The 11,770-nt window shown below is 45.4% G+C and overlaps 2 protein-coding genes across 2 annotated transcripts in view; one reads left to right on the forward strand and one right to left on the reverse strand.

Annotated features, from left to right (window-relative positions):
• The window catches only part of LOC126385944 (uncharacterized), a 30,356-nt gene extending 20,005 nt beyond the window's left edge, over window positions 1–10,351 (forward strand). Inside the window, exons 5-10 of the mRNA XM_050037987.1 lie at window positions 352–384; window positions 1,435–1,543; window positions 5,184–5,315; window positions 5,906–6,026; window positions 6,155–6,330; window positions 7,270–10,351. Coding sequence (XP_049893944.1) covers window positions 352–384; window positions 1,435–1,543; window positions 5,184–5,315; window positions 5,906–6,026; window positions 6,155–6,330; window positions 7,270–7,912 — 1,214 coding nt within the window. The 3' untranslated portion in view covers window positions 7,913–10,351. The remainder of the gene's footprint in view (window positions 1–351; window positions 385–1,434; window positions 1,544–5,183; window positions 5,316–5,905; window positions 6,027–6,154; window positions 6,331–7,269) is intronic.
• A 498-nt stretch (window positions 10,352–10,849) lies between these two features.
• ddx27 (DEAD (Asp-Glu-Ala-Asp) box polypeptide 27) overlaps window positions 10,850–11,770 on the reverse strand; it is an 18,426-nt gene continuing 17,505 nt past the window's right edge. Inside the window, exon 21 of the mRNA XM_050037740.1 lies at window positions 10,850–11,007. Within this exon, the coding sequence (XP_049893697.1) occupies window positions 10,983–11,007 (25 nt within the window). The 3' untranslated portion in view covers window positions 10,850–10,982. The remainder of the gene's footprint in view (window positions 11,008–11,770) is intronic.

The raw sequence follows: 11,770 nt of genomic DNA on the forward strand, positions 1-11,770 counted from the left end.
TCCAGCTGATAACATGATGTCATCGTGATGTCATCATGACATCATCGTGATGTCAGCCCCAACAGTGTCTATAATGAGCTGAACAGTATAGGGTGAGCAGGAGGGAGGTGGGCGGGTCCAACAAACCCTGAACTTTCACCCTGAGGTTCAGTGTTCACTTCCTGTATGAGTGTCGAGCCAAACCATGATGTTTATTTCTAAACCTAACCACCTGCTTTTTTTATATGTCCTGTTGTTGGTTGCGGCGTCCTGGACTGTCAGCAAGAGACACAGGAGGACACCTAGCACATGAAACGTAGACGAGAAAGTCCGCTGATGAAGCGGCGAGATGTGACGACTTGGGATGAGAAGGTGTTGAAAGTGTTGTAGGACGGAGGTCAGCAGGTCAGCAGGTTGATCACTGGGTTCATTCTGTAATAATTTGGTGTTACACACTCACATGTAAGGTATCTGATTGGAGACACAGCGTAACACACACACACACACGCCAACACCCCCCATTCTCCGTCATTACTGAAGTTAAATAAATATAATAAAAGTCTACTCACTCACTCACTCATGAACTATCTAACTAACGTAACTCATTAGTTAGGGGCCAGAGTTATCCGGTCATGATCAGGACGTCCATAATAAATGTTTCATCCACACAGTCCTCCAGAAATGAGTTAGCGTGTTAGCATGTTAGCACTTCCTGTTCCCTCATCTTGAGGGTCAGATGTGTGATAAAAGTTCTGTGGTTACAACAAACTCAGAGACTTTCAGCTTTGTCTCTACATCACTGTGAATTTAGAAGCTTTTTGTGTCTCTAGCGAGACGAGACGAGACTGCAGGACGTCGTCACGCCAAACACGACTTTACAGCCTCGCTGAGGTGCTGACGTTAAGTCATGTGACCGCAGTCATGTGATGTTAGTTCTCTACTTCTGCTGATTGAATTTATACTTCAATAATCATAAAGTGGTGTTCATCAGTGAAGGATCAGAAACATTTGTTTGTTTTCTGTAATAATCTGAAATCCAACAGAACGATGTGATTGGCTGTTTGACGAGGAAACCAGGGCGACGCTGCCCTCAGGGTCAGACGACAGAAACACGTCACCCCTGCAGAACTCTGTGGACTGTATAATAAAGATGGACGCAGTGACAGCTCTCCAAATGTGAAGCCGAAACATCTGGATCGCCCCCTGGTGGCTGGCAACAGTACAGGTCATAAGCCCTGCCCCCTTCACGTTAGCAAATGGCCATGAACTGGATACTGTGGAGATCACCACTGCATAGACTCTGACTCCAGATGATGTCATCAGCGTATGATGGCGGCGACCGTATCCAGGATGTTTCGGCTTCATGTTTGTACCGTGGGAGGAAGAGGAGACGCGTCGTCCATCATCTGCTGCCGCAGCGCCACATTTCATGTGACGTTGTTGTTGTTGTTTCAGAGGCCAGCCTGCCGGGAGAAGACATGGCTGATGACAACAAGAGCTGCCACTGCGAGTTCGTCCCTCAGGACCTGACGCCAGGGTTAAAGGTCACCATCAGAGCCATCTGGTACGCAGTCATCCAGGAGTCACGTCTGTTAGCTGCTCATCATTCATCGCTCGTCTCATGGTTTATTTGCTGCACTGAAGTCATTCTGCTTTTTATTCACATTCTTTTTGTTTGTGTTTTGGTTTATTTGTGCTCCTCACCCCAGGGTCAAAGGTCACCATCAGCTGTTGGGTAAGACCAGTCAGTCTGACCTCCACCCAGCTTCATTCTTTTCTGTTGTTTTACTGTTTTCTGTTGTCTGACACTGTCTGCTCCTCTGTCATGCTCTGTGGTAAGACATCCTTTATTATCATTATTATTATATTATTATTATTATTATATTACTTTTATTGTTATTATTATTGATATTATCATTATTATCTTTATTATCATCATTATTATTATTATAATAATTATTATTATTATTGATTTTATTGTTATTATTATTATCCTTGTTGTTGGTGGTCAGTCCTCTTCCAGCTCCTCTCCTGTCCATTATTTATATTTAGGAGGTCTGTAAAGTTGAGTTCTTCAGTCTGGAAGCAGAATCAGATTCTGGATCAGTCTGTGGTCCAGAACTCTGGAGGAAGTCCAGTTACCCTCAGAACATACAGGACACGTCCAGAAGTGTAACGTTAGTGCACTTTGTGTTTCCCTCACTTCGTCCAGCCGTCCTCTCAGACAGGAGGACAGTTCTCAGAGTGACTCTGAGTGAGGAGGGACATAAACTGTGACCTCAGTGAGGTTCCTCCACCTGCTCTCACTACAGGTCACAGTGTCATCTGCAAACATCATAGTCCATGGAGGTTCCTGTCTGACCTCATCTGTCAACCTGTCCATCACCATAGCAACAAGGAGGGGCTCAGAGCTGATCCTTGATGCAGTCCCACCTCCACCTTTAACTCCTCTGTCACACCTACAGCACACCTCACCACTGTGCTGCAGCTCTCATACATGTCCTGCACCACCAACACTTCTCTGCCACTCCAGACGTCCTCATACAACACCACAGCTCCTCTCTCAGCACCCTGTCATATGCAGTTCCCTTTGACCTTCTCTGTACTTCTCCATCAGCATCCTCAAAGCAAATACTGCATCTGCACTACTTTTTCTTGGCATGAAACCACACTGCTGCTCACAGACGCTCACCTCTGCTCTTAGTCTAGCTTCCACTTCTCTTTCCCGCAGCTTCATTGTATGGCTCATCAACTTTATCCCTCTGTAGTTGCCACAACTCTGCACGTCTCCCTTGTTCTTAAAAGTCAGCACCAGCACACTCCTCCTCCATCCTCAGGCCTCCTCTCATTGTCTAAGACCTTGTTGAAAAACCTAGTCAGAAACTCCACTTCCACACCTCCACAGGTACATCATCAGAACCAACTGCCTTCACTCTTCATCCTCACTAATCTTTGCTCCTTCCTGCTCCACAATGGTCACCTCTTCTACTCTTTGTTCTCTCTCATTTTCCTCATTCATCAACTCTTCAAAGAACTCTTTCCATCTTCCCATCACACTTGTGGCACCTGTTAGAACATTCCCATCTCTGTCCTTAATCACCCTAACCTGTATAAATCAGTCTCTCCCTCCTGACTGTCCAACCTATCATACAAGTCGTACGCACTTTGTTTGGCCTTTGCCACCTCTACCTTCACCTTACGCTGAATCGCCGTGTACCCCTGTCGATTCTCTTCAGTCCTCTCAGTGTCCCACATCTTCTTAGCTAACCTCTTTCTCTGTATGCACTCCTACACTTCCTCACTCCATCACCAAGTCTCCTTATCTCCTTTCCTTCCAGATGACACACCCAGTACTCTCCTACCTGTCTCTCTGATAACATTAGCTGTAGTTGTCCAGTCATTTGGGAGCACCTCCTGGCCACCCAGACCCTGTCTCACCTCCTCCCTGAAAACCACACAACCCTCTTCCTTCTTCAGCTTCCACCACTTCATCCTCTGCTCTGCCTTTGTCCTCTTCATCTTCCTCACCACCAGAGTCACCCTTCACACCACCATCCTATGCTGTCTGGCTACACTCTCACCCAACTGATCTCCTTCAGATTACATCGTCTACACAAGATGTAGTCCACCTGTGTGCTCCTGCCTCCGCTCTTATAAGTCACCCTATGTTCCTGCCTCTTCTGGAAGAAAGTATTCACTGCAGCCATTTCCATCCTTTTTGCAAAGTCTACCACCATCTGTCCTTCTGCGTCCTTCTATCCTGGATGCCAAAGCTGCCCATCACCTCCCCATCCCTCCCGATCACCTCCTCTTCCCCTCTGTTCCCTGCCCCAACATGTCCATTGAAGTCTGCACCAATCACCACTCTCTCACCTCTCGGGATATTCTGCATCACTTCATCTAACTCACTGCAGAATTTCTCCTTCTCCTCTAACTCACATCCTACCTGTGAGGCGTAACTACTACACCTTCAGTTTCTAGCTTCAGACTCATCACCCTATCTGACACTCTTTTCACCTCCACAACATTCCTAACAAACTCCTCCTTCAGGATAACTCCTACCCCGTTTCTCTTCCCATCCACACCATGATAAAACAGTTTGAACCCTGCTCCTAAGCTTCTGGCCTTGCTACCGTTCCACCTAGTCTCCTGAACACACAGTATATCTACCTTCCTCCTCTGCATCATGTCAGCCACCTCTCTAGCTCTCCCTGTCACAGTCCCAACATTCAACGTCCCTACTCTCAGTGCTAGACTCTTGCCTTTCCTCTTCCCTTTCTGCCTATGGACACGCCTTCCTCCTCTCCTTTTTCGACTAACAGTAGTCCAATTTCCACCAGCACCCTGTAGGTCAACAGCACTGATGGCAGTCGTTGTTAACCCGGGCCTCGACCAATCCAGTAAGACATATTCGTGATCACCGACTCTCTGTATTTCCCTGTCTGAGAGTATCCTGCTCTGAATGGGAGGACGGATAGAGAGTCCAGAGCCTGGCTGCTCCCTCTCCTTCTCTCCCTGCACTTTAATATTATTCATTTATTTATTTAATAAAAATATTTTATTTCCCGTAGCCCCAGCCCTGCCCGACCCGGCCAATCAGGGCATGTTTTCAGCCCGAACCTGGTCCGACCCATCGGGCTTTTCAGGACCTGGTGGTTTCAGGTTGGGAACTGTAATGTGTTCACGCTGGGCGCCAGTGAATGACGTGAAGTCAATGTAAAGATCTGATTAGATGTGAATCCCCACCGGGTGGCGTTGCAGTGGACATGACGCAAAATTTGCGAATTAAGTGGTACAATTTTGCGTCGTGAGTTGAAAAATGTGAACTTCAGTGATCAGCATTGAGATCCTCCGGGGACGTATGACAGCAAGGATGTACCGGCAGAAGCTCATTCATCAATTCTGCAGTGTCAGTGAGAGTGAAATGTGAAATGTCAGAGTCGAGACAAAATATTCTAGTGTTCAAACACTATACGTCCCAGTTGGACATATGTAGGATGCGTCTTCAGGGAGGATCCTGATTGGATGTTGAGCTGCCTCAGCTGACTCCTCGGAGCTCTGAGCTCCGTCCCCTCCTTAATCTGATGTCGTTGTTTTAGTCCAGACCCACTGACGGTCTGAGAGCCTCCACATCAGTCCCTGACCCTGACCCTGAGCCTGAGACCTCCTGAGCGCTGACTTCCTGTTTTCTTCCTGTCTCTCAGTATAATGCGTTTCATGGTGTCAAAGAGGAAGTTTAAGGAGAGTCTTCGTCCCTATGATGTCATGGACGTGATCGAACAGTATTCAGCGGGACACCTGGACATGCTCGCCCGCATCAAGAACCTCCAGTCAAGGTAAGACCTCCGTCCCCCCCTGCATCCATGATCTCCTTAATATTTCCTTGTGTAACGTGTGTGGGCGGGGCCTGGACAGATGATGTTTCACAGCATTTATTCACTCCTGCAGAAACAATACGACACATTAACTGGACACAGATTTCTGCAGCTCTGCTCCCCCAGCAATGTTTAACAGTCCTGTGTCTAACTACATCGTCTCCTTCAGGTCCAAATACGTCACTCTGACATCACAATATATTCACATCATTATCAAGCAGCTCTTAAAATTCACCAGAAAACAATGTCAAACAGAAAAATATATTTTCTCAAAACCAAGAAAAACTACATACAGAAGGAAAAACACTGTCACCTGGTGGGCAAAGTATAAAAGTGTGTGTGGAGTGGAAACTGAAGTGAGACAGAAAAAAATTAAAATGATAAACCAACAGAAACAATATGACACATTCATGACCTTTAGGACGTCCTGCAGCGAGGCGCCTCGCTGTTTCACACACGGTGGTAAAAAGTTTAATCTATAGAACTCATGTCAGTGGTGAAATCAGGGGCCGGTGTCCCGGAGCTGACTCATGCTGTCTCCTAATTGGCAGGGTGGATCAGATAGTCGGCAGAGGGACACCAATCGCAGACAAGGACCGTCCCAAAACAGCCAGCGAGGAACTTCCTGAGGACCCGAGCATGATGGGCCGGCTGGGGAAGGTGGAGAAGCAGGTAACCAGTGGCAACCAGTCTGCTGCAAAAACACTTTGAGCAGAGCAGCACCAAAAGCTCTGCTGGTTTCTCTGATGTAGCTTCAATCTTGAATCTGATTGGTCCTCTGCTGCTCATGTGTCTCTCAGGTCCTGTCCATGGAGAGAAAGTTGGACTTCCTGGTGAACATCTACATCCAGCGAATGGGAATCCCTCAGGCCGAGACCGACGCCTACTTTGGATCCAAGGAGCCTGACCCGGCGCCGCCCTACCACAGTCCGGTGGATCATCTGGAAAAGAGCCAGTCCATCTCCAAGATGCTACAGTGAGTGTCCGCCGACACTGGGAGACCGCATGTTGTTGTTTACATGTTGTTAACGTGACATGTTGTTTACATGACATGTTTACATGTTTACATGACATGTTGTCTACATGTTGTTTACATGTCATGTTGTTTACATGTTAACATGACATGTAAACAACATGACATGTTAACATGTAAACAACATGACATGTTTACATGTTTACATGACATGTTGTCTACATGTTGTTTACATGTCATGTTGTTTACATGTTAACATGACATGTTGTCTACATGTTGTTTACATGACATGTTTACATGTTTACATGACATGTTGTTTACTTTTTGTTTACATGTTTTTACATAACATGGTTACATAACATGTTGACATGTTTACAGGGTGCTGCCTGTTTGTTTACTTGTTGTTGACATGTTGTTTACAAGGTGTTGTTTGTTTGTTTGTTTACTTGTTGTTTTCTTCATATTGTTTACAGGGTGCTTCCTGTTTGTTTATGTGTGTTGTTTACAGGGTGATTCGTGTTTGTTTATTTGTCATAAGGTGTTGTTGTTTGTTTGCTTGTTGACATGAGTGAATGACATGTGAAGTCAATGTAAAGATGTGATTAGATGTGAATCCCGACCGGGCGGCGTTGCAGTGGACATGACGCAAAATTTGCGAATTAAGTGGTACAATTTTGCGTCGTGAGTTGAAAAATATGAACTTCAGTGACCTATTCGCACAGCGATAGCCAATCAGCATTGAGATTCTCCAGGGACGTATGACAGCGAGGATGTACCGGCAGAAGCTCATTCATCAACTCTGTTATTGTTAACAGGGTGCTTCCTGTTTGTTTACTGGTTGTTGTTTACAGGGTGCTTCCTGTTTGTTTACTGGTTGTTTACTTGTTGTTTACAGGGTGCTTCCTGTTTGTTTACTGGTTGTTTACTTGTTGTTGTTTACAGGGTGCTTCCTGCCGATAACAATGAGAAGAGTCGAGCGGTGACAAAGATGGTTCGCTCCAGCAGCTCCACTGGACACAGGAACTACAACGCCCCCACCTGTCCAGCCTCTACTTCCTGGCAGCCAATCAGTTCGCAGCTCCACCAGCAGGCCCCACCCCCTTCCCAGCATAGCCACGGCAACACTCCAAGTCCAGTAGGAGATGGGTCACTGGTCCGACTCCCGCCTCCTCCGGCTGGAGAGAGACATGGCGGGAACCGATCCCACCGACAAAGCACCGGAGACCGAGGGAACGAAAGACCAGAGGGAGGAGGAGGAGGAGGAGGAGGAGGAGGAGGGGAGGAGGAGCTAAAGCCGGACAGCGACGCCTCCATCTCCATCCCGTCTGTGGACCACGAGGAGCTGGAGCGCTCCTTCAGCGGCTTCTCCATCTCCCAGTCGAGAGAGAACCTGGACTTTCTCAACAACAGCTTCTACTCCTCTGCCAACCTGGGAGACCACCAAGGAGGAGGAGGAAGAGGAGGAGGAGGCGCCGCCCGCTGCGCCACCGTCCACCCATACATCGCAGAGGGGGAGTCGGACTCCGACTCAGAGCTCTGCGCTCCCTCGCCTCACTCAGACCGAGCCTGGACCGGAACCAAGTAGAGCCGAAAGACAGGCGGAGCAGAACCAGCAGAACACTGAGACTGAAACTACAACCTGGATCCAAACTGTGAAGACGGAGACGCTCAACACCAGCTGGACTCACAGAGTGAAGCATCATGGGAACTGTGACTGGGCGTCGCCGTGATTTTATTCATGTGAATGTTTTAACTTGTGCAGCAAATGTTTGTTCTCACTGTCACTGATTGGTTCACTGCAGAGACACGCCCACACCTGATTGGTTCACTGCAGAGACACGCCCACACCTGATTGGTTCACTGCAGAGACACGCCCACACCCGATTGGTTCACTGTAAAGACACGCCCACACCTTATTGGTTCACTGCAGAGACACGCCCACACCTCATTGGTTCACTGCAGAGACACGCCCACACCTGATTGCTTGCTTGTTTCCATGTGTAATCACCATAATCAGCGTCACATAACGTCACTGTTTCATGTATTTAGACTGTTCTAATATTCATATATCAAAACAAACGGACACAAAGCATCATGGGAAGAACAGATTGACACATCGCCATGCCAACAGACTCTGCTGTTGTTTGTTTGTTGTCTCTACTTCCTGTCTGAATTCAGACTCATCCTGAGCTTTCAGCAGAGGCCTGAACTGACGCCGCTGTGATGTCCTGTGGGATCACAGTGTGTTTGTTCTGTGACGGCGAGCTGTGACATCACAAACTGTGACGCTGAGAGTAAAGTGTGACGTTTTCAGGCGGGATGTCAAACTGACTCTACAGACAGGAAGTGTGAGATGTTTCATCTACTGTCTTTAGTCTGATTATTTTCAGACTCTGAGCTCAGTGTTTGGATTTTCTCCTCATGTTGTTGTTTCCATCCGTCTGTTTACAGTTTGGTTATTTGGGTTATTTATCCATCCGTGTTCTGTCCAAAGAAACATGACATCGCCTATAACTGTAAACATTAAAACATGTCTAACACCTCCAAATCACACGACTGCCGCTGATGTAAACACCTGATGGGACGATCACGACGATGCTGCTTCACTTTCAGCTGAACTAGTTGAAACATTTCAAACTCGGGTCTTTGCCTCAGTTGGCGCCGCCCTCTCGAGTCTCCTCTGACTCTGTATGCAATGACGGCACGTCTGAAGTTGGCTTTACGTCCTGACGGCACGTTTCTGTGGCAGAATCAGTTTTAACCTCACCTGAGAGTTACTGGGTTTCAGTCAGGATGCATTCAGGACCGCCTCCGACGTTTCAGTGTGGAATCTAGATTTTAGCAGAGTAACCAAATAACAGCGTTTTCTCTCAGCTCCTGGACTCGGTAACGCCGGGTCACTGCTGTCAGAGGCAACTGAGCCTGACAAGAACACGAGCAGCTCACACTGTTTCATCTCTTCTTCACATTTTCACTGTTGTTTTTGAAAAGTTGATAAAATGATGTGACCAGTCAAAACTCCGCCCCTGCACAGGCTGAGTAACGGTTGCTAAGGTGTGATTGGACAGTTGCTACTTGGGGGCGGAGGTTCAGACTCGCATGGTGACGAATCAGAGGCTGATAATTTTTATGACATCATAAAAACGTTAACATGTAAATATAATGTAACCATAACTGTTTTATGACTAATATTTATTAATAAATCCCAACAGCTGATTAAATAACTCAGCGACAGGAATGTAAACAACTGAAGAGTTTCTGTTCACAGAGACGAGCGGGTGCGTCCAGCAGGGGGCGACAGGAGGATCCGACTTACTTCAGGAAACCAAAATAAGAGTGTTTGTTTTTCAGTGGACAGAGTTCAACAGTTCTGCCCAGCAGTGGAGCTCAAAATGTAAAGTTAGTTCTGAGGGGGCGCCAGAGCCAACATCATTAAGCCCCGCCCCCAGGACCTGCAGATAGGAGGTATTAATGTGACGGTTTGTAGTTAGGAGGTTTCATCATCAGGAGGAAGACGGACTGTAAACATTGTGTTTCTGGTTTGTTCACTGTAAGAACATCTGATCAATCCATCAATCACCAATCAGATCAGCTCTCCTCTGATTGACTCATTAGAGCGACTCATCTCTCGTCCTGCTGCCTATTGACATACATTTACATGTAAACACATTTCATTAACTGTTTCCATGGAGACCGCCGAGTTTCCTATCAAAGGAAAAATTGAAAATATTAAACTAGTGGTTTCATCTGTCAATCATCTGGCAGTCCACCTGTGTGTGCAAACGTTTAACCAATGTTCAAACATCCAGAACGTTTTAATTCAGTCGATAGTATTTGTTTCCATGGTCACCGTCTGTCACCTCACATCAAAGTTTTGTTTAATGCAGAATCCTTTAAATGTGTTTTGGAGACAAATCGGTACGAATAATAATTTATGTGATGATCATGTTTCTGCAGCTCGCACTAACACAAACTGTTTGTACAGAACTATGCCTGTTTGATTGTATTTCAATATTATTAAAAATCTTTAACCACATCAAACCTGATCATCTTCGGTCTCTTCTGTTCGTCTTCAGCAGAGCCGTGTTAGTCACAGGTCTACATCCAGTAAGAACTCGGAGACAGTCTGGCACTATGACTTGTAAGGACACTGGTTTGTGATGACGCTGGATTGTGGACATTGGTTATCAGGACCCCCTGGTTTGTGAGGACACAGGTTTATGAGGACACTCTGGACTGGTTTGAGAGGACACAGGTTTAGGAGGACAAGTTTGTGAGGACACAGGTTTATGAGGACACTCTGGTTCATGAGGACACAGGTTTATTGAGACTGGTTTGTGAGGACACGTGTTTATTAAGACTGGTTTGAGAGAACACAGGTTTAGGAGGACACACTGTTTTGTGAGGACACTGGTTCATGAGGACACAGGTTTATTGAGACTGGTTTGTCAGGACAGAGGCTTATTAAGACACGTTTGTGAGGACACAGTGTGAAACCTTTAGAACAAACTACAAACATGTTTTTATACAGAATACAACTTTATTTAAAACTGCATTGAAGAACAAAACAGGTGGAGACAATTTACACAGTGAACGCTGAGAGGTGACGTAATATAGGAGGAAAGAGCTGATCCAGGCGGCCATCTTGGCTGTCCTCAATTCCTCGTCTTCTTCTTAAATCTGAGGGGAAGAACGAAGCGTTAGCCATCTTTACTCTGTTTAAAATCTGACTGAGGGAATACTCGACACATTTGATAATGTCACAGCACAAATGACATGTTTTCAACAGAAACTGAGCATTTTTCTTTCATGATCACACCTGAAATATTTTGTTATAATGTGGAAACTGACATGTTTTATTAAAAAATGTATAATATGGTGGTAAAAATACGAATGTTGTCAAAAATATCATGACATCATAATATAGCATGTCGTCAAGACTCATAAAAACGTCAGTATGTCGTCAAAAATCTTGAAAAAAAATAAAATAGTGTAGTATGTTGTGAAAAACCACAAACAAACATAGTACAGCATGTCGTCATAAATATCTTAAAAATGTCATCGTATAGAATGTAATTAAAAATCATGAAAAAACGCCATACTATAGCATGTCGTTCAAAATCATGAAAAAAAAGGTCACACTATAGCATGTCGTTCAAAATCATGAAAAAAAAGGTCACACTATAGTATGTTGTTCAAAATCATGAAAAAAAAGTCANATAGTATAGCATGTTGTTCAAAATCATGAAAAAAAAGGTCACACTATAGTATGTTGTTCAAAATCATGAATAAAAAGTCATAGTATAGCATGTCGTTCAAAATCATGAAAAAAAGTCATAGTATAGCATGTCGTCCAAAATCATGAACAAAAAAGTCATAGTATAGCATGTCGTCCAAAATCATGAACAAAAAAGTCATAGTATAGCATGTCGTTCAAAATCAT

Source organism: Epinephelus moara, chromosome 24, assembly GCF_006386435.1.
Source record: "Epinephelus moara isolate mb chromosome 24, YSFRI_EMoa_1.0, whole genome shotgun sequence".
In the NCBI taxonomy this organism is placed as follows: Eukaryota; Metazoa; Chordata; class Actinopteri; order Perciformes; family Serranidae; genus Epinephelus; species Epinephelus moara.